Consider the following 23,768-nt stretch of genomic DNA (forward strand, 5'->3'; position numbering starts at 1 on the left):
CTCCCTTTATTGTTTATTGACAATGTTTATATTCAAATTTATGTTATTTTGTTTAACTGCTTGGTTTTTGTTGTTGTTATTTCAGAGAATGAGATAGACAATGTTGCATTGTCCTTGTTGGATGTGAAGGTACTAGAGCTCATACCAAAGATTGGCTCAAGGATGAATTTTTTGAAGGGTTGGCGACAGAAGGTACTTTAAAGAAACTAAATGGGATATACATGTTTCAAGTGTCTCAGGGTTGTAGATGGCAACATAATATAAGGACTTATTTCGTTCTCTTGAAACATGCCCATGGCATTAATGCTCAACATAAGTGAAATATTATTTGTAGTCAGGGAAACTGTAAATTACAATTTGGAACATGCTATGGTTACAAAAAGCATCTGCTCACAAAACATTGTTTGCCATCTGAATAAACAGTAAATGAACACAATGTTCAAAATATGAACTTCAACAATTGGTGATATCAAAGATAGAGCTCTTCAAAATGACAAAAGTAATGACCTTACTGGAATTTTCATCGTGAGATTGAAAGCCTCAAATATACCATCATCACTTGTGCAGACCTTTATTTGTGACACACAAGTATTGATAGGCAATTTTGTTGATGATGTGGAGAAACAGATATCATACATTTATAGTGATGAATGTTCTTACCTAGAAAAAGAAGAAGTTAATAACCCATTTTATGTGCCAAAGAATTACAAAACCTATGAACCTATTTAAATTTGGCCTCGTTCCTATTACAGGTACTCTGCTCCAATTTATGTGCATGCAATGCGCTTTTGAGAAACGTTGCATGTTCTTAAGTAATACACACTAACTGGAACAGGGAAAAGGAGATAAGTAACAGGGAAACTAGATGAAAAGCTGTGGATGGCACTATTAAACCTTTGTTAAGAAAAATGACCCATAAAACTTAAGTACCTAACTACAAGCACTGGTAATGTGATATGCTCTAATTCACATATCAAAAGAAGAACCTTGCATTCTTCATGCTCCCAATAATATTACGAGGTGTGAAGGGTAAAAGGGGCCATAGCTCGGCACTGCAATCCATGAAAAGCTTCATCACTGTTCAGCCGGTAAGTAGTTTATTCAAAAAGGTAAACTTTGTTGGAATCATGCATGAATCAATGAATTTTGTGATCTTAATTTGGAATTGCTTCATGATCTGATTCCCATTGCAAATTAGGAATATTTAATTTGACAGAGATCTTATGTTATTTGTGTTTCCCTTCTCATGACCAACTTTTAAGAAACTTCTCCAGTTATGGGGTCTTTTGCGAAACTAAAAACTGTACACATTATCCTTTTTTGAAAGGGGAATAAAGAGACACAACAATTAAATCATAGTTTTTCAACACTGGGGTCATTGAGAATTATTTTCCTGGGTGTGGGGGGGGGTAGTGTGAGGGCAGATTGGTAAGCAGGGTTGCCAGCCATCCTGGAAAACGGGAGCAGAACCTTGAAAATTAGTTTACCTTTTTCCAGTCAGGGAAAGTTAGGGAATTTGAGGAGTTCTAATCCCAGTCGTGTCATACCAAACCTGTTAGGCATGTTGATGTGTCGCTTGACCTTCACTGCTTGATCACTGCACAGTCTAAGTATTTGGTTGAGGAAAAACAAGTAAGATTACTTTAATGTATGAATATTCAAAGTTGCTACATGAAATTACTACTAAAATGTCATCATGACTAAAATTTTATTCTGAATCTGTTTAAAGTTACAAGATCAATTATTTTATGAATGTGTACTTACGGCTACTATGAGAGAAAATATCTCGTGCTTCATGTGACGGAAATTCCACGTTCACATAATTTGTTTACTCTGGAATCTGGTCAGAGATGCTGTTAGCATGTGTGAACTCAGCAGTCAGCAATTAAATTACTTTCTTGTCCTGTCTAACTAAGGTTAGTACGACTTAGTACGAAGGTGTCACGGTCATATTCTGCATTGCATTTGTTTTTATTTGAAATTTCCCTGTCACAGTTAGGAATAAATTACAATCACAGTCAGGAATAAATGGTACCTTTTCTTTTATTACTGTAGGAGGATGTTGACATAGAAGAATACGCAAGGACTATCGATGTGGACATGACGCCACAGCCCTTTGCAGTGTGCAGCGGCACCCTCCTAACACCATCCCATGCATATGCTATTCTCAAGAGACATGCTCTGCCACAACCATCCCTACTCAAAGCAGTAGATGTTAGCTTTTAAGGGTGTGAAGACTCGCGCAAAAAGAAACGTCTAATGACGGCAATCTTACCTAGTCTCTGTACTAGTTTTTGTACCTTACATTTTTTTTACTTCTTTGCATGTTATCATTTTTCAGAAACATGCACTGACTTTATGTGAAACTTGTGAAAATTCATCTTATCATTTTTTTTCGATAACGTGTACACATTGATGTTATTTTGATCCTGCTTATGACAGAGTTGAGGGTCTTTTTTAAGACAAATGTACAGATCTGACTATTCTTGAGAATGGAAGCAGGCAATCAAAAATATACACTATAACTACTAGGGATAGAGTTGAAACAGTTTTGTGATTGCCATACTTTTTCATGCTGGATGCAATGTTTTACATTAAAATAAGTTTCAACTTTGGTTAGTGATTCATATTTGATATGTGTGAAAATTACTAGGTGCCTGTCAGCCTATTAAATATACAATCTTCGATATGTTTACAATGTGCATTGGCTTGAAGAATAAGGAAAACCTGCACCACCATTTTCTGTAAATTTCATATCATTATACTTACAAATTGTGCTCAAATTACAATTAATTAAGACATTAAAGACATATGAGAGGTTTGTATGTGTGATACCATGTGTGTTCCATTCAAGTCAGTTTGCATTGCATAGGTAATATGTTTAAAAAAGAAGAATATGTGTAGCTGCACAAGACTGCTTATGTTGGAATTTAACCATTGGCATATCATAAGTAGTAGGCTTACTCCCTTTGTAACATTGAGCCATTTTTTGCACTACTAGTTTTATCTATAATAATTATCATGATATAATTATAAGGACTTGCCATTTCCTGTTGGACTTCTTGCTTCTGTGCTCAAACTTCTTGAGTGTCTAGTGAAAACAATCACCTATAACTGCATAAAAGGCTGTAAACAACACTTGTTACAAATTGGTCAGTGGGCAAGAACCAAACAAAGTTGTGTATGTTCAGGTTAATTTTATCCATGAAGAGAATAAATTGTAGTTTCGTGATGAACTTTATACGTCAATATTCATGTTCCAAGTCCTAAAGCAAATTTGCAAAGCATACATTGAGGGTTGGATTTTTCATGATGAACATATTGACGCAATATGATATAAAGTAAGTTAATAGATTACTGCAACCAACAATACCATGTTGCTAAATTCTATGAAACCATTTTATGTGTTGTTAGTTCTAGTGAAACTTTTTGAAGCTGTTTTTCATCAATAAAATGAGATTTAATACTATTTTATGTGTTAATATTTTTAAACCCTAGTGTCAACATTTTCGATTTAATATTGTAAAACACTGTCCATTTAATTTCATTCATAGACCAATATTGGGTAACAAATTGCCCAACTAACTGTATCAATCAACCAACATGGGATAAAAGCACTCCAATATAATTAGATTCATTAACCAATATTGGATATCAAATTGCCCAACTAATTGTAACAATCAACCAACATTGAGTAAAAACACTCCAATACAATTTTATTCATTAACCAATCTTGGGCAACAAATTGCCCAACTAACTATATGGACTAACCAATAATGCATGGGTATATAATTTTCCCAACTACGTGGTAAATGCATTACCCAACTGCAACGTTGGGCAAACTTTGCCCAACTTTTGAGCGGTTACATATGTATCCAGTGTTGGTTAAAATTGGTCAATATTTTTAACCAACTTTTTAATAGTGAACGAAGATATTTTTTAGGGCCCCCGGTATTCTGGTGGATCACTGAGCCAATACAGCAATTTATGCCACAATGCCACAATCATATTCGCCCTTGGTATTACTGATGAATATTGCAGCGAAATAGTACAGTTCGATATATCGTGCATGAGCGAATACACAACTTAACAAAGGCCGTAGGTGTGAGTTTTTGAGAGTCGAAGAAGGTTTGTACTATTACAATTAAAAGCCAATATTTGATTACCAGTCTTGGGGAAAGCAAGGGAGTTTTCATTACGTCAGGTGTGAAACGCTCAACCAATCAAAATCGACTCGCCGCTTTAGAATATTGATATAATGTTATATTTTATAGCAGTTTTCTTATCATTTTGTCAAACACACTCTTTACGCCTGTTCGTCAAGAAGCTTGCATACCGGTACACAAGACAACTCGAGGTTTGGTAGGTAAAGTTTAATACGTTCACGTATATAGGCATATATAGCAGTCATCATTACAGCGACAGACAATGTTTGTCCCTTGGGCCTTAACCGGTTTTCATTAATCATATGAAAATGCAGTATAACAGTGGACTGTAAAGGTGTGAAGGAAGCATTAAAACTACTATGGGAAAGGGTTTAGATGATAGGCCCAAATCTATTGCGTAGTATTATGTGCAGTAACTATTTAACATAAAATGCAGTAAGTAATAAAGTGCAGTTTCAAATGTGCAGTAACTATTTAACATCTTTCGAAGGGAACCTTGAAACTTCTCTGAACGTATCACACTGTGATAATCTCAATGTTACGGGGACTGGCCTAGAGAGTGCAGGATCGACTCTGTTTGCTTTTCCTTGCCCAAGGTCGTTTCTTTTCAGGAAGTATCTAAAGTGCAGTGTATGATATCCATATAGCACACGGTATCTACAAACTTAAGCACACGCAGTCCTGAGACTGTATAAGTTACGGTATATGATATATCATGTATCACCCACGTATTAGACCCACCCGTGTTGTAGGATGTGTTTGAAATGAAGAGCTGTAAAACAAGATTTAAGCGGGTATTCGTTTATAGTCTTCTTCCTCGTTGTAGACACACGCACACAGCGATTTCCAGATCGTAGACTAAAATCAGTTTTTGGGAGATATCACAGGTTTAATGTCTCGTCATACATGCAAGATGAAAGACTTAATTAAGTTTAAATATAACATCATCAAGCTACATGTGCTTCAATCTCTTATGTTTTCCTTTATTTATTTGTATAATGTTGATATCGAAGCTGGATACAAGACATAACGATAGCTTTAGTTTCACGGTCCAGGGGCGTCGGAAGCTATTTGGGATTGGTACGGCAGATCAGAGTGTGGCCATCCCATCGGGGGGGGGGGTAGGTCAAACTACGCTACGCGCTACCATGGTTGGCGCGTAGCGAAATGTAGAAAATTTTGAAAAAAATGCCTCCCAGATTGTAGGAAATGCCACCTCCCGAGCTTGAAAACAAGAACCCTGCCATGCCAGATTAGTCACATTTAGCCTACTTGCTTGTTTCATTTTGGTTCTTTATTTTTTGCCATTTTATTTTCTTAGTTCTACTTTTTTCCTTCTTTTTTTTTTGGCCGTGAATATTGGTCACAACATTAGTTAACAATTAGATTTTAAGATATCGAGATGTCGAAATCTGAATATCTCATTATATCTAACCATCCATATGTTGAGAAATGAAGATACAATACATGGTCTTAAGAACTGACAGTTTATACGAAATTTTCTGTTTTGCCGTAATCTAAATATCTCACAGGCACCTTATAATCTCCGTAGTGAACTGTAGTGTTTGGTTTAACCTATTGTATATATTTTTCTTTCGTGAATCAGTTTTATTTTCGCAGATCATCACAATGGACGGATTAGCAAAGATTGTTCTGGTATTCTTTGCTATCTTTAGCTATTGTCTGGTTCCAGTTGCTGCATATTGCCCCAAATGCCCGGATACGTTGAAACTAACTGACGAGCAAATATACATGATCAATACTCCAAAAGCAAGAGCAGAAATTGCGAGGTAAGACAGTATCATGATACGATAGTAAAATTAACAGGATTGAAGAGAAGATGAAATGTGTCTGGGGGCGGGGGTGTGAAGTGGGAGGGGATTGGTACGACTCTAGCTAGCAACGACCTCTTGCAGAACCACCCATTTCCCCCCGCTGCTACCTGTTAATATTTCATTTAAGGTATACTTCGACATTTTGTTTTAAGATAGATTGACATGCAGCAATATTAACTTGATGCTTGACAGGTGCGGATTCAGAGGTGTTGAGGTCCCAGCAAAAATGTAACCTAATTTTACCGAGGTAAACTATTGTTAATGTGTGGTAAATAGGGTAAATGTCTGGTAACATTGTGTTAAAATCAACTGCGGTACATTTACCGCAGTTTTACCATGTTATTACCGCGGTAAAAGTATGGTAAAAGTGCGGTACATTTACTACGGTAAATTTACCACTGCAGGTTTACCATGGTATTACCGCGGTAAAAGTAGGGTAAAAGTGTGGTACATTTACTACGGTAAATTTACCATAGTTTTACCATGATATTACTGGAGTAAAAGTAGGGTAAGTTTATATGGTACATAAACTACATAGGTGAAAATCCTACAATTGTGCCATGATTAACCACAGTAAAAATAGGGTAAAACCATACAGTGCAATTATACTACGGTAAGTGTACCATAATTGTACCATGATTTTACCACAGTAGAACATATGTGATCACACTATGAAACATGATGGTACATTTACAGCAATTTTTCCATGATTTTGTCCCATATTTTTGCAATACTGATATGACAAACCTTTTTTTCTACTCATTTCTTCATGTTGGCAATATAAATTACCTGTGGATATGAGTTAAAGAAGAGAGACAAACTGCCATTCTTATATGTTATAGTATGCATCTCTTTTCCTAAAAAAACAAGCAGAGGATAGAAACATAGAGAATTCCTTCATGGGATCCCTGATATATTTGAGAGGAGACATCAATTATTTTTTTTTTTCATTATTAGGGACAACCTAAAAGCCTTTAAAATGACACAAAGAACTATAAACTAGCACACATAAGGCAAAGCGTGGTAAAATATAGTAAATTGAGGTAAAACTAAGGAAAAAGCGTGGTAAATATACGGTAAAATTGGGGTAAAAGAACGGTAAAACTGTGGTAAATTTGGGGTAAAAGTGTAGTAAAAGTATGGTAACACCGTGGTAAATTTGGGGTAAAAGTGAGTTAAAACCATGATAAATTTGTGGTAATTTACTGCGGTAAACCGCGGTTTACCGCGTCCATAGGGCCAAAACACCGCGGTAATGTACAACATATTTACCGCGTTTTTACCCCGGTTTTACCGAGGTAAAAGTGTGGTATGTTACCGAGGTAAATTTGAGGTAATTTTTTTCCTGGGGTATGCTTCTCCCTCCCCACCCCCGCTCCATTCAAGTTTGAACCACACACCAAAAATAAAAAGTATATATTTTCACAACCTTGCGTTGACTATATCTCGTCTTAATTTCTTCTTTGATCGGGGGGGGGGAGGGGGGCATAGCTCCTCCTTACACGACCCGCACGCGAATATTTTATTACCAAACAGGTTTGCTATTACAGATTGCTCGTTACGTCAGCACCAATAATGACCATCGCTTGGAAGACATACACTGCATAACACACTGAAGTCTAGTAAAGTGGTTTCCCTGCAAACGCCCTAACTTAACTTGTAATGCTTGGATCATATGGACCTTAATTATGATGCATAATCTACATTCCTTTGGGTTCGTGTTTACGTTTTCTAAGATTCGTGAGCCGTTCTATTGAAATTGGAATCCGTTTCGTGGAATGGGAAGCCTACGTTAACTCAACTTCACGACGCGAGTTCACGAATCTTCAATGAATATACGCAAAGTATATAGTCTGCAGTATGTACATTTCCGTCACTGCACTATTTACACAGTTATTATACATATAGGCCTAAATCAAATGTATGATGCAACCTTTACGAAACTTTCACTGTGCGATGTTATCGCTCAATGTCTTCTCAGAAAACTTCGATCAAACATCGATAGTAGATCATACAATCATAACAAACAAGTGTACTAAATGTGATGATGACGTAACTTTTCCGGCCAATCATGAGCGACTATTTACACACGCAAGGGCGGCGGAACCGGGGGGGCACAGGGGGCACGTGCCCCCCCACTTTTCCTCAGGTTAAAAATGTGCCCTTTTTCTACATAAAAATTTCTAAATAAATAAAGAGATTACAAAGCGAAACCCACGTCGAATGAAATATTTCGGTGAGTTTTAAATGTTTACTACCACAGGAGTAGGAGCCCAATTTGATTTGGGGGGGGGGGGGGCTGTAACGACTTGCCCGAAAAATATTAGCAAAATTTTTCGCAAGCTACGCGCGCGTTCAACATCTTAATGTGCATATCATATAGGCATGCGTTGGTTATTACATCGCATGCCAATAACATACAATCATTTGCCGTGTTATAACCCTTCCAAATTGGTTAGAATTATTGGCAAAGTCGTTACAATAATAATGATCATAATAATATCAGTTTAACCATTGAAAAACACAGAAAATTATTTTTCTTTCAGTATTTTGACATATTTCATTTGCTTTCATGCATGTATCGATCGCGTGTGCAGGGACTTGGACTTTATAATGATTTTCCAATTTCCCAATTTGCACATTAGATATTGCAGTGCTAGTATGCATTGTTTACTTGAGGGGGGGGGGGGGTGGCGTTGATGGAGTGATGTGTATACGCAAATAAGATAATACAATAAGAGTTATTAAGGGTACTAAATATCAGGCTGCATCGGTCCAATCGAATTTTTGCAAAGTGCCCTTCGACGTTGGTGCCCCCCCAGATTAAAAGTGCTTCCGCCGCCCTTGTACACACGATTGCAAACCTGATTGGGAAAAAAAATCGCGACTCGCACTGCTTGAAACTTACCAGAAGTCTCTATGGGAAGCTGGTCACTTCGCCCAACAACCATTTCGCCCGACTGCCATTTCGCCTAACCTTACCATTTCGCCCAACCAGCCTGGTCATTTCGCCCAACCAGCCTGGTCATTTCGCCCAACCAGCCTGGTCATTTCGCCCAACCTTGATTAAATATTATACTTCAAAAAGGAAACGTTCGGGAATTTATAACGTTACAGGATACGAACCGAATATTAAGGAAACTTGAGGATGGATCAGTGTTATAGGGGTTAGGTTTGATAGGTTTGATATAGTAAACGTTGGGGAATAGTTAACGTTACCACTTGAAATGCCGCACCAGGGGCGAGAGAGGTGGCATGGGATGGATATATTTGTGTTTACCAAACTTACTGTAATATCAATTAAATTTATCTAATAACATTATTGAATCTTGTTCATAATGAATATTAACGATTGTTATTAAACTAATTGGTGAGAACTTCTATAACACATCACATTTTCTTCATCGTTTACTTTTTTTTCATCCCATTTAGGTTACAGCAATTGAGTTTTGTAGATATAACACAGGAAACCAACCCCATTGTTATCTGGACGGAACAACAAGAGGAGACGGTGCTTGAGGAATTCCCGGAATACTTCAGAACATGTTCGAATGGAAATAAAGAAGAGAATAACACACTTGATCCTGATATAGAATGCGAACCTGCACTCCCTCCTTTGCAGAATGAGAGGACAATCCAGGATGGTGGACCAGTTAGAAAAAAGCGAAGTTCGGTTTCAACGTGTACTGCAAGTACTATTGCTATATGCACGCCTGTACAATCTTACGTACAAGCTATCTTCGCCTTTGATTTTCAAGGCAGAGTCGTTCAACTCTTCCAGGTGGGTAACTTATTCACATCTTATACTTAACCCCCCCCCCACTTCCCCACCCCCTCTCTCTCTCTCCAATACTTGTCTCTTTGAACCTGTTTCTCTTATATATTTCTTAATAGTGATATAAATGTTGAGTAATCTATGGTCGATATTTTCATGATTCTTACAGGATTTTAGTTAATATTGATGATCTCTAACTTTTTTTCAATTTGGGAAATGTTTCTATAGAAATACCGGCATCTTCTTTCCCTTAGAGATGTCACATCGCTTAAAAGTGTGGATATCACTAGAATTTATATTGAGAAATGGAAATATAAGGAATTATTGGATTTTTCTTTAAAGGGGACACAAATCGATTCATTATATCTTTGGCATATATGTGAAAAACACCTACCCAAACAAGTTTGATTGGAAGTCGTGTGCGGACGTTGTCATTTTCTATATTCTGTGATATCACAGCTACATTAGGATCTTAAAATATTTTATTTTTACTTTCTCCTTGTGTTTCTTTTCATATTTTCAATGTAGAACAGATAACAGTGTTGACAATGAAACTAATGCTATCTTTAGGTCATGTTAAGAGCTTCAAAACATTTAGATTCCTCACTCACAAAACTCGTCATCATTACGGTAAAATAAAGGTTGCAAAGTTGCAATTAATCAAGAACAGAAGAAGATATTGAATCACATTTGGCTCGATGACGTCATATTTAGACTTGATCAAGCCTCCAGCCGTAATATCTCTCAAATGCTGTTTGGGAAGTTGTTAATGACAGGTTTCTCTATTATATATAGCTTAACCATTATGGTTGGGTCTGTGTCTCCCTTTAGAAGAAATCCCAGGGGTTTTGAGTGAACTTCAATAATCATGTTCATAAATCAGATAGTTATATTTAACTTTAATATTATTGGTCTTTCTGGGGTTGTTTTTAATGATTAGTGAAGAAAATGTCAACACACATGTGAGTTGCCTATATCATCGCAAGATAACTTTAAGGAACAATTGCTTATGGGCCACATACAAATTTGAAACCAAACATAACACTTGACCTTTTACGCAGTGAGCTTTGACCTATTACCCTTCCCCAGTTACGGACTTCTCTTCAGAAGCATTAACTATTACCATGGCAACCGTTGCTACGGTAACTGAGATTTCCGTGATAGGATCATCTGACCGACGAACTACAATATACCATCCTCTCTACAGGAGCAATGAGAAAATAAATGTTAAGATAATTGGCTTCTTGTTTCAAGTGACGTTACACAGGATAGCGATGGTAGCAAGTTACTCTGCTAATTTGTTCGGTCACCTAATTCAAGAAAGGAAAAAAAGTGGCAGGACAAAGAAATACGGACAATCAGAACACTAAATCCTGATCTAATCTATTCGATGAATGATATTGTCGGTTTTATAACTACGCCATGATCCCCCTCCCCACCCCATTAAAAATGCTTTGATCTGTCCAAATATATTTGCAGTATTAATGGCGCATGCGTAATCAAGTAACATGGTGGAGTAGTCTGTCGGCGCCTACTGCATATGATACTCCCCAATAGATAAATGATGACAAGTTTGATCTGTTCAACATTATGTGTATACTTGATTTCGTCCCATGTTCATCCTTTTGTTTCCTGAAATGTTGACCTATACTGTTGGCAATCTATATACATACATGCACCAATCGTCTAACCGTCTTTATCATGTCTCTATCTTTCACTGTTGTTTTCTTCTTATCTTTTTTTTTCTCCTCTACCGACACAGCCCAATGGTATGTTCCAAATTATCATAGAAGAGACGTGCAGTAGGTCTCCTTCAGTTACCGGTACACCTTGTTGCGAGAGAGTTCGTTATGCAAAAGCTGTTGTGATTAATTTAATAGCAGATGATGCACGTATTGAAGTTATTGAAATTCAACTATCATGTTGCACCGCGACACAATGAAATCCGTAACTTTTGTACACTGATGGCTAAAATTTCAAATAACATATATTTTGAAATTTTTACAAACATCACATATTAAAGGGTTCACATTTCAACTTTTCGGAGCTAAAAACATATACGTTTATGGGTGTAATTTTTCGGTGACTGTAGTATTCTAGGAAAATTTAAACAAAAAGATGTTTTTTGTAAGCAACCATATTTATACAATTTAAATCAGTACTCTTACTTCAAGTTAAATATGATTATAATGTAACTTAAAAATTAAAAATGATTTTGCATAAAGCTTTTAATAATCTTGTAGATATTTTCATGTTAATTAACAAATATTAGAAAATCAAGCATTTTGTTTCTTAATTTTTGAAAAAGATTAGGTCATTTCACACACCCTTTATAAAGTCTTTCTTATAAAGGGCTAATATCCAATGTGAGTTGCCCAAAATTACATGCATTTTTTATTGAAACTTTTCCACTTATGCGTTTTGGAGGTGACGTTAACATATTACATTTGTTTCGGAGGTGACAAAAATGTTTACAAGTTGTTATAAAAGCTTTCTTGCTAATAAAGAAGAAGTAAACACTTAATCTCAATGTATATTCATAACATCTTTAATCAAACACTGATTTAAATAAAAACATTTATGCCAAGTAGCAGAGAAAATACGTCAACGATACGTACAACTAGTGGAACAAGCGAATGAATACAGAACACAGAATGCAATAGGTTTATGTCATAAAAGATAGCTAAATGTCAGGCAAAGAAAGTGTGGGCATTTGAAAAGCAATTTTAAACATTGGGGTGAAGTCTCTTACTGAAGCACTCATATTGCAAATGATTATCTCACATAAAACATATTGTATACCTTCAGTCGCTTTTGTTTCGGAGGTTTTGTTTCGCTAAAAGTTTACAGGTTGTACAGTTTTGTACAGGACATTCAGTCTAATATTCTGGAGAAAAACACATCATTAAGATGACATAACCACAGTCTATCAAAGTTTCAGTGAAAAGTTATAGGTAACACTTGTCAAAAATTGCATAAAATGATGTGCTGACATTGCTTTTTAAAGACAGTTAATATCAACTTGGCTACTATGGCCTTGTTCACACTTAAGAATGTACCTTTACTTCAAGTCCGCAAGGGCAATTAATTCCCTTAGTGTTAACACTCCCGTACTCATAATTCAAGTCCGCGTGCAGTCTTAATTAAGAATAATCCTCCTTTCTGGGGCTTCATTCAATCGCTCTTGAATTCTTAAAGGGAGTGAAGACCAAACACACGCAGCTACGGTCAATACCCACAACACAGTGTTCATATAGCAGCGATGGACATCTCAACATGGAGTTGTTATGGAACTCCCGGATCTCAGGTCCAGATAAAAGGTAACAAGGATCACGTTTCATTACTGTCTGCAGAAGAAAACTTCACTTGCAAGCAACGGAAAGTTAACTATTTTTTCGGAGGGCGGCAGGCGGTTTGGGGCGAGTCTTCAATGCCTTTAATAAATGTAATGTGAACAGTCACGGACTTAATTGTGACCCGAGATTTCCGGTTAAGTTATGAAATATCGATCTATCAAGTTGGAATTGGGCAGGTAGTACGTACATGTATGTGTTTGTCAGACCATTGCCCTTCTTAACAAAAACACTACCAAATGATGCTATTCGTGAACCCAGTTAATTTTCTTTGAACCGATTTGAAGCAACAAACTTGAGTTAAATGAGATTTCACTCTATAAAGGTTAGTTGTTTGTAATTGGTTTTTAAGAAAAGGGAGGGGAATTCCCCTCTCAAATTGTATGTATTTTTGGAATCTCTTTTCAGATAATTTGCTGTGATAAACAACAGCTCATTAACGAAGCAATAGGATACTTTGTTATCTCTGCAAATGTTACAGAAACAGGTATACATTTGGCGAACAAATATTCTGAAATTTTGTAGGATATTTACCTGAACCCAATAGTAGAGCCCTCCGTGGTAATTGTGGGAATCAAGCAAACTTGTGTGTACTGGTACAGGTCAACATGGTGCAAAATTGAATCCGTGAACATGTACCCAACAGCCCTGTAGAACTTACAGAAAGTAATGTACAACTGCAGCACAAATGTATGCACTATAGCAGAATTGTTCAGAAATATGCTCGAACCAAGGAACAGTTCGGTATATATTTCCTGTAAACAATCAATGTCACCTCCGAAACAATAGCAAAGACTACAGGGAGATTAAGCTAATATCTGATAAATTTGTCCCATGTTAATGAAGTTTAAAAAATACTGCATATTAAGTGATTGTGATCTTTTATGGCCAGAGCTTCTTTACTAATCAATCATTTAATTTCAGTATATTAATAACACTAATGTAAGCAATTGGCATGCAATCTCTTGTCCAGATTAGGGGAAAAGTGGCAAAAGAACACGTTTGTAATTTATCCATCAATTGTGCATATGAGAGTTTCGTTAATAGTTTCTTCATGTTGTTTTAATGTATTCTCAGGGAGATCAAGTAACCCATTAGCAGATTATGATACACAAACAGCAGAAATGTAAAAAAAAAATGTAGTGTTAACAATATTGTGTCACCTCCGAAACAATAATTTACAGTTTAATTCAAATTTAACATAATTAATAAAGGACCTTTTCAAAGATATTATCATACTGGTTGCTACACCTCTCAGAATTAATGTAATATGAGTTTTAGACGAGGAAGATGTTTATTGGATAAGTAGAGATCACATATTCCAACTAACCTGTTTCGGAGGTGACAAGGTGTTTCGGAGGTGACGCATGTTAACGGAAAGTTAAGAATCTCCCAGAAATTAAAACGACTGGTCATGTTTTTACAACTTTTACTCAAATATTACGTTAGGGGGTGAGATATATTTTAATAAGTTCAATGTGCCTAGACTATTGTTAACATAAAACTCGGGCTGAAGAATGCTTTGTTTCGGAGGTGACGAAAAAGTTAACGGAAAAGTTAACATTATATTTGAAATTTACGCAATTTTTTTAAGAATTCCAAATGAAAAATATTTTAGGGCCACGATATTAGACACATTAGTTATTGTAATAATGCAACTTTACTTAACAAAGTTTACACTGATTAACTAGAACTTAGTTGCAGTCAAACTTAGGTACCAATTGTTAACGGAAAATGTCACCTCCGAAAAGACCAAGTCTAGAAACCGGTCCTCGGAGAAGAAAAGGAAGGAAATCTGGAGAACACAATTGCATATTAGCTTGAACACTTGTTCATAATATCAACCAAATAGGAACTGGAATATATATATATATATATATATATATATATATATATATATATATATAGATATTATTCTAGTCATTTAGAGATTTTCTCGCATATCATGAACATAGTTTTATTCATATCTGTCTTGATGATAGAATTGAATTGACATACAAAAGTCCTGAAGCTGTTAATGTATAACGTTGTAGCAATACACGTTACCAATTCAAGTACCTTTTTTATTTGATATGATGATATATACTTTAATGATATTTTATGGTAAAATCCCATAACATGAAGTATACAGTTAAAAAGTTTGAAATTTTCCAACAAGCACTTTACAAGTGATCAAAACGCACATCAGAAAATGACAAAACATGAAAGCATAACAATTGCTTTTAGAGTTTTTAGACCTGTAAGTTTATGATCAGTCCGTTGTTATTAGCTGCTGTAGTGTTCACAATTGTACGGGGTCTACATCCCCTTTTACCCTCACTCAAAAAATGAAGAGTATTTATTACCACAGAATTGCGTTTAGAACTAATTCAAGACCTAATTTAAAGTCTAAATTTGCCCTTTTCATATGTCTAAAATGTCAATTTGTTCTGCAGGGGGGGGGGGGGGGGGCTGGGCGACCCCAGATCCCCTACATGGAAGTTTGCCTTCAATGGCCCAAGGGCAACAAATCCGCCTGGGATAAAATCCTTCACCTCTGTCCCTTCAATAAAAGTTCAACCCCTACCTTAACCAGTCGTGGGAATATGGGATTTTGCCCACCCATATCCCACAGCTTTGAAATCCCGTGTACGCCACTTGTCATAAGATAAATGAAAAACACCTTTGAGACACCATTCATAGCAATCGACCTGCTTTTTTTCCCCGTCAGGTTTTAGTTATTTCTTGCAGCACATAATTGTGAAGCCATATAAGCATATTGGGAGTAGGTCAATAACTTGTACCAAGTACTTTTCGTCGGGTTATTATCCAATCACAGTTGAGCTCATTTAAGAGTTTGTCTGGAAGACCACCCTTTCAGATGTGAAAACCGTGAATTGCTCCCTGAATGAAAACCACATTCACATCCTACTTTATTAGTAGCAGCTATAGGGCTGGAACACATGGACGACCTCCCCATATGTTAGGTTGCCTGGCTAAGTTGCTTCTATATATAACGATGCCATGCACATTTATCCACAAATCCTTTGGATTATGATTTGTTTGAAACGGGTGAAAAGTTGATTAAGCTCTGGCGCATCATTGATCAATTTAAGATACATATGTATATCTAGAAAGCGAAGGAAAAGCTTTGATCCGTAATAATATTCCGTACCATGCACAGAGAGCAGCTGGCCAAAGCAAAAGAAGCATGACTCTCAGGCAGAGAGAACAACGTATGAGGAAACCTGTTATAATTTTTGAGGTAAGGAATGCATGATTCGGAAAATTGCTTTTCAAACCGATAGTATAGGTATGATGTAACGAATCTGTATAGTACAACTGAAGCAAGACAAAGCCTTATTAAAGATCATCGGTACTTTGATTAATTTGCCCAAAGGTTTCGGGAGATGAGATCATGTCAACGCAGAGACGTATGAGGGTCTCTCTGATTGGATGAACGGGGTTTATAGGGGAAGGGGGAAACCGTTATTTTCGGGGTGCAAGGGGAATTCGTAATTAGAAGTGCCCTTTATTGTATGATGAAAAAGGCACCCTTCCTTCATGTTATTTTTGCAAAGGCGGCCTGCCTTTATGAAACATATTTAGAAAACGTAATGAAAAGTACAGTTTTCTGTCGTTAATGTTAAAAAAAGATTGTACTTAAAATGTATAACGGTTGTTGAAAACATCCAAATACTGGAATTTGTGACACTTAATACACTGATGTTTTCAATAAGTCGGAAGATTTTGATGTGTTTTGTGGTTTTCTTTTCTCAAATCAAAGTCATATGTCCCATTCACCCATCGAAGTTTCTTGCCCCCCCCCCGTACCTCAGGATCCCGACTGAACCCTCTTCATCCCCTTTGTGTGGTTCATTATGTAGAGGAGATGTTATGATGCCATCACAACTTGTTGCAATGTAACAATGGTTTAATATATATTTTCCCAGTATTCGCCATTTTGTTCCTTCTTTTTGCTAATAACGATGCCTTATGTGTTATTTTTCCTTCATTCTTATCATCCATTATTTCAAAGGAGATGGGAAGCTGTCGATCCGTGCTAAAATTAAAATATATATAGAAAATACCTCAAATTATTCCATACGATTACTGATTGTGTATGAAATAAATATCTTCGGAATATATGTCAGAATTCTGAACATCATGGCCATGAGATATTGTGAAAAGAAACGCTATAGTCTGCCGGCAATTTAATGAAAGTTATGATCTCATGTCCCATCGCCTCATCGTCCTACCGTCCCGGCACGGTCCCATCACGCCCCACCATCCCACTGATACTGCCCCACCTTCCCAATCAACCTTAATACATCCTATGTCAGTGGCGGCGGAACCGGGGGGGGGGGGGGCTTGGGGGGCACAGCCCCCCAATGAAAAAGTTGAGGGGGCAAATGCATGATAAGCCCCCCCAATATTTACCAAGGCTCCGAAACGTGCATCTGCCCATTTTTCAATGCGTACTTGTCGATCTGTCAGATGCACACGTATAATTTATAGGTGTAATAATTTTAGTATATGCTGGGGGACCCTCGGCCCGTCCCCTGGCTATAGACCACATTGTCACCCCAACCGCGTCTTCACGCCCCGTGAAAAGTGGAAGCAATGAGTGTGAGTACCGGTAAGCGCAACACAACTTCGTCTTAGGCCAATGACTTGCATCATTTCAGCCAGTTCTCCAACATCCCCTTACTCAGTGGCGGAGTGTCCATACAGTCAGGGGGCGGATGCCCCCTGACGGACTCAAATGGACTGCAGGCGCCCTTTTCAGCTTTTCACTACTTTTTACTTATTCGCGATTATTGACTATTTTATTGAGCTCTCATCTACCTTTTGACATTTGCCATATTCTTTTGGTGTAATTTTTCGACAAAATGGCGACGACACCTATTTATTTTCCGTTTATCTGCCAATTAGCAAGGCCCGGAAAGGATCATTTCCTGCAATCTAGGGAGTATCTTTGCTCAAAAATTTTCTGTACGCTCCGCGCCAACCTGTGGTGGCGCTCCGCTTAGATAGTGTCGAAAGCGCCCCTACAGACCATTCTTGTCCCCCTGACCAATACCCCTAGCTCCGCCACTGCCCTTACTACACTCAAAAACGTCTTTGCGAGTACACTACGAGTAATAGGTACTCTCTTAAAACACCATCGAATATACAAATTACAATGTTTTTACAGACTTTTACGTGCAATCTGAGAAATTGCAGGCTTGAGACCCATATTTAAGGGCTAGGTATTCGCAGCATAAAACACTCGGGAAGTGCCATTTCCGGCCATCTGGGGGTTTGAAAAACCCCAAAATTTTCTTGTACGCTCCGCGCCAACCGATGGTGGTGCTCCGCTTAGATAGTCTCCACACATTAGCCCCCCCCCCCAATAATTTTTCCGTTCCGCCTCGCCTGTCCTATGTTATATATATAACCGTGATTCTCAAAATGTATCACACCGACTGAGATGCCTTTTGGTCTACGGCAATTTATGATATACATCATATCTCATTAGTAGTCATTTAACTCCTTCATCACACACACGTTATTTAAATTCTTTATGACGTCATATTTTTCCTGTCAGGATATCTCAATTTCAAGTTGATTAAAACATGCAGGCTAATTAACTGTAGCAACTAAAAAATAGATAATTCCTAAGTTTTAAGCACCCCTCACAAACAACATTTGTTAAGGTGATGATCGAAGTTGACATCATCCTCGTGTGCGCGCATGTGAAGTAATCTACCAATCACTTTGTGTCACACGACATGGCACTTTTGGAATCATTCTCTGTGTTAAAACATCATGCAAATCACCTTTAATTAGTACTGTTTAAAGAACCATGAAATATAATTTCCCTTTCACTTTGTTGAAGTATCACCCTCTGTAAAAGCTATCATCGATTGTTGAGTTATTCTACATGACAGTCGTTTAACATTTCAACCATTTTACGCTGTCAATTTAAAATAGGATAACTTTCAAGCAGATTGTAGGAACGCGAACTTTCTGTATGAGACCTAATTCAGAATCAGATACTGTACATATATATACATATACCCCTTTTTCCACTATTCGACAGAGGTAAAGCCTGTTCTTCGATTTGTTGTTAGCCTAACAGAGATGCTCAACCTATGGAAATAGTTCCATGCTTATACAAAGCGCCAGCACTCTGATTCTGTATTGAGATAAGTTGAGCCAAATAGGATCATTCATGCCCTATAGTTCCCTTTAGAAGATACAGTGTCCTCAATGAATATATATATATATATATATATATATATATATATATATATATATATATATCATCATCATCATCATCATTACGAACTGCGTTACTAAAATTGCATCCAGTCCACTGAGTGACCCTTGACCTCAGGTTTTACCCTATGTATGACTGCGTCTACAGTTGACCACGGAGTATATACTACGGCACTTGCTCCATCTTGAGTCGATGGTCCTGCTGTACAGTTGCAATTTCCATCACCCAAAAAAGCTGTTCGTGCACCTGATATCAAGTATAAGTATTTCATTCTTTGCCAGTTTGACGAACTTGAGTTTGAAAGCGTTAACATTAGAATCCGAGCCTATACTGACACTCACAAAGAAACTAGAGGAAATGGTTATTCGTGAGTATCTGGAATACTTCAGAACCTACTTGGGTGTATATTAAATAGGATCCAGACTAAAAGAGGCAGTTAGCTTCCATGCTCCTCTTCCTCCTATGAGAAATGAGGAAAATGAAATGGATTATTAGCAACCGACGGTTTCGATTGGACGCTAGCGAGACGCGCTACCAAGTTGCAGCGACAGTGGTGCTTATGTCTGCACACCGGTACAGTCTTATGTGCATCCAATATTTGCCACTGACTGGGAAGAAAACCTAGATCAACTCCTACAGGTAAGATATCTAGTACCCCCCCCCCCCCCCACTGGCTGCACGCTCCAGTTGTCTTTAACGGATACACGCTGAAATTCTTAATATCAACTGACTGTTGACCGTGCGCTCTAATATGCTCATTTTCGAGATGTGTTTTAAGTTTACCCTACCCGTTCTTCTAACCATGGAGCTATAAAGCTTAAAGCTCCATGTGTCTGTTTATAGCTCCATGTGCTAACCAGGGAGCTGCTACTCTAACGTTAGAGTAGTAGCTCCCTGTTTTATCCACCTCTCTTCTTTACCCAGTCGGTTTTACTTGTGTGTTTGTAATCGGTGTGCGTGCGTGTGTGCGTGCGTGAAGGAGAGAGGGAGAGTGTGTCTAGCTGTTTAAATGTTGGAAGAGATAAATATCTGACCCTTATACGTTATGGTTGAAAAAAAGGAGTAAATCTTACAGTAGGATTGATGTTGAGAAGTAGTTGAGTGTATCTCAGACCATACTTTAATACTTTGGTAAAATAAAACTTTTTATATTACTTTTAATTATTCTCTGACGTCACAACAGATAACCGTTTCTACATACATATATTGACCAATCAAAATTCAGCTTAAACTAACGTGTGGTATCTTTTGGATTTCTTTCCTTGCTCTGTCTTAGTCATACCATGGAGGTCCATGGTCATACAGCCCGACTGTAATCTCCAAATTGTTACTGAAGAGACGTGCTCTGCTTACAAGACGATCGCGATGTTGCAATGTTTCTCCGGAACTTGTTTTGCTGTGAGAAACCTCGACTTGTCAGAGCTCTCGTTTTTAACATCCAGCAATCGAAGCAGCTCGAAGTTATTGAAATTCAAATATCATGTTGCATAGCGAAAACTTTATCTCCTTAAAGATGATATAAACCAATCGATAAGAAAATGTCTCTAATGAAAATCGTGTGTGTACGTTTTATTCTCTTTCCAAGGGACTCGCGGTACTCACTTGACGTAACATCGTCATTTGAAAACGGTTATACAATCTCGAAGATAGGGGGCTGAGATTGAAGGTTGATTAGTTAAGTCGTTTGGTTTCGTGCCCAGATTCGTAATCTTGGATGAATTTTTCTTAAAAAAGTACATACATCCTGTGCACTATATGTAATGACTGCTTCATGTTCTTGTGGACTTTTTTTCCATCTCCTCCTTTACGACCTAAATGTTCTTGCCAGTTCATTGCTTTACAAGTCGTATCAATTCTAACAAGAATTGATTTTTTTCTTCACGAAAATAACAATCATAACACGCAAACGGAAAACATGCCTCCTCATTTTGTAATTGGTAAATTTCTAATGAATTGTGAATATTGTAGGCATGGGCGTCAACAGGTGGGGGACGGGGGGGGGACATGTCCCCCCCACTTTCAAAAGTGGAGGGGATATCATATCGTTTGTCCCACCCACTTTTCAGAGCAGTTATTAAAAAAGTCACATGCATATGCGCGATTTTCTATTTAAGGTCAAGAAATCTGGACTCCCTGGGCCCCTGCTATCTATCACTTGCACCGTCATTAATCTCTCATTCTCCCAATATCCTAAATCTGCCCATTTAATTCGTTCGGGGGGGGGGGGAGACCATTCGAAAGTGTATTGAATCTTGCACACATGTTGTTTGTATGGGTTCCAAGGGATTAGGTAAGCCATACAGGTAGATGGTGATGAGTTACTATGTTCATATCACTACCTCCAGTCCCTTGGACTGGACGGACGAATAGGGGTGTAGGGGTTAAGTAATTAAGGCTACATATATTCGCCGGATATGGTAGATCTTTATTGTTGAGTGCCGGCTAGGCGCTACACACGCTCTGCGCGCGGTGCCTTTTTCTGATTATTATTATTATTAAAGTACCTGGGCACATAACAACTGACGTCTCGCACCTACATGCATGTATTATATATACCACTCCACTCATCCCGGAGGTGACGGCGCCACTTTTTCAATATTTCGTTTGAGATGGACGCTGTGTAATTCGTCTCCCTTGGTGTCAGAACGGCATCTTTCTACCAGTACTTTCTGTCGGTATTTAGTTTTGTGAGACAAAATTTCTCCTCACAGATCTGGTTCTGATGTAACTAAAAACGACACAGGAAGGCCGTCTCCTGCGATCTAGGGGGTCTTATGTACCCAAAATTTTCTGGTACGCTACGCGCCAACCAATCTTGGCGCTCCGCTTAGATAGTATAGTGTCCCCCTCACTTTCTGAAACCTGCTGACGCCCATGATTGTAGGCCATGAATGTCTTACGCTTTTCTATAGGCTTTGATGTTACTCTTTTGAGGGATTGACTTAAAGAAGATTTTCTGGTGGCTGAAAGGTGATTGCTTGGCAAAGTTAATTGCTAAACATGTTTTCAATCTGAAGCGGAAACCACATCCTCATATATCGCAAAGATGTCATTCTTTTAAAACAAAATTGGTGACATTTTGTAGGCTACATGTTTTATCATTGTCAAACTTATTTATACAAGATAATAAGAATATTCTACAAAAAAAGATACATTTTGATGAAAATTCTACGTGCAGAGAACTTTCACAACTAATCAAACATTCAAAATATATCAGGCTACAATTGGATTAATCAACAAAAATTTTAGGCAATCAAAATAGGTTACATTCTGTCAACCATATCTCGTATTACGAGCTATTTATTCAGGCGATGGGGTTTGCACTTTGCACCTATAGCAGAATGGAATACTTTTCTCTTCAATATAAGTTGCAAATTGTTTGTCAGCAGAAAATCCTCTTAAGGGTCTTAATCATTGACAAGATCCAGCCACATTGATCGATGAGCCTATAATACTGAACTATATTCGTAGTCTATGAGGTTACTCGTAGGGACTTTAGCGTTGCTTGCAAAATAACAGTGACGTCATCAGCATTCTTTGGTCGAGTTTGTCACGAAATTAGTTTTTGTTTTCAGAGCTAAAATTTATAGTCCTTGGTTCCTACTTTTGATGACACGAGAACGTCCTTTCATCGTAACGATTTATCAAAATTTGAGTAAATATGTTTGTGAAAAGTGCCGGTCGCTATGATACATTCTATTATGTGGTAGTAGGTATAGGTAGACACCTTTCCCTCAATCTGAATCAACTATAACCTTCGCTAATCGCTAGTGTGGGATTCTCATTCTTTGTTGCATGTTATTCATCGATGACTATCAGTGACAAATATATTTGATTATCCAAAGTATCCAATTGTTGAATTATACAGCCGCTATTCACTCAACCATTTTTATTAATGCATGATTTTTGACGTTTGGATCAAATGGAACCCCCCCCCCCCCGCCCCTCTACAAATTGTGATTTCCTCAGTCAAAGCATTTCAAAAGTTTAATTTAGTTTAGTAGAAGAAAGTTAACCTTAAATCCTCAGGCGAGGATCCATGGAGGAGGGGCTTGAGGTTAACCTGGGGTAGGATCCTACCAGACCCACACGGGGATCTGTGTCAACGACCCCATGGTCACAATTTAAGACCCAAGTCAGCATAAAACGATACTCGCAGATAAAATAAAACTTAGCATTCAATTGACATTTGACAATTCATAATCATGGACGTTAAATATGAATAAGAATGCAAGAGACTAACTTCGGTCAGCTTGCGGATTTGATAAGCCAATGAGGCTTCTTCGCGAGTTCCTGCTTGCAGTAGGATCTAAAATACATACATACATACAATATAATGTGGCATGGAACTTCGTTAATTGGATTTAATGCCGCCGAGTTATGCCATAAAAATAA

At 37.6% G+C, this 23,768-nt stretch overlaps 1 protein-coding gene across 2 annotated transcripts; it reads left to right on the forward strand.

Annotated features, from left to right (window-relative positions):
- Positions 1 to 4,087: 4,087 nt before the first annotated feature.
- On the forward strand, positions 4,088 to 12,300 carry LOC139959084 (uncharacterized). Of its 2 annotated transcripts, none has more exons than XM_071956659.1 (4): positions 4,088 to 4,362; positions 5,773 to 5,956; positions 9,434 to 9,782; positions 11,539 to 12,300. In XM_071956659.1, the coding sequence occupies exons 2-4, from the start codon at positions 5,796 to 5,798 to the stop codon at positions 11,716 to 11,718; spliced, it is 690 nt and encodes a 229-aa protein (XP_071812760.1). In that variant the 5' UTR covers positions 4,088 to 4,362; positions 5,773 to 5,795; the 3' UTR covers positions 11,719 to 12,300. The 2 variants fall into 2 exon arrangements, with proteins under 2 accessions (XP_071812760.1, XP_071812761.1); XM_071956660.1 differs by having other exon boundaries at positions 5,787 to 5,956.
- Positions 12,301 to 23,768: the final 11,468 nt, after the last annotated feature.

The sequence above is a fragment of the Apostichopus japonicus genome, chromosome 18 (genome assembly GCF_037975245.1).
Source record: "Apostichopus japonicus isolate 1M-3 chromosome 18, ASM3797524v1, whole genome shotgun sequence".
NCBI lineage: Eukaryota > Metazoa > Echinodermata > Holothuroidea > Aspidochirotida > Stichopodidae > Apostichopus > Apostichopus japonicus.

Excerpts from the sequence above, each read along its gene's own strand:
- LOC139959084 (XM_071956659.1), top strand. The coding sequence starts at position 5,796 with ATGGACGGATTAGCAAAGATTGTTCTGGTATTCTTTGCTATCTTTAGC. Across the intron at positions 5,957-9,433 it reads GCAAGAGCAGAAATTGCGAG|GTTACAGCAATTGAGTTTTG; the intron begins GTAAGACAGTAT and ends CATCCCATTTAG. Across the intron at positions 9,783-11,538 it reads GAGTCGTTCAACTCTTCCAG|CCCAATGGTATGTTCCAAAT; the intron begins GTGGGTAACTTA and ends CTACCGACACAG.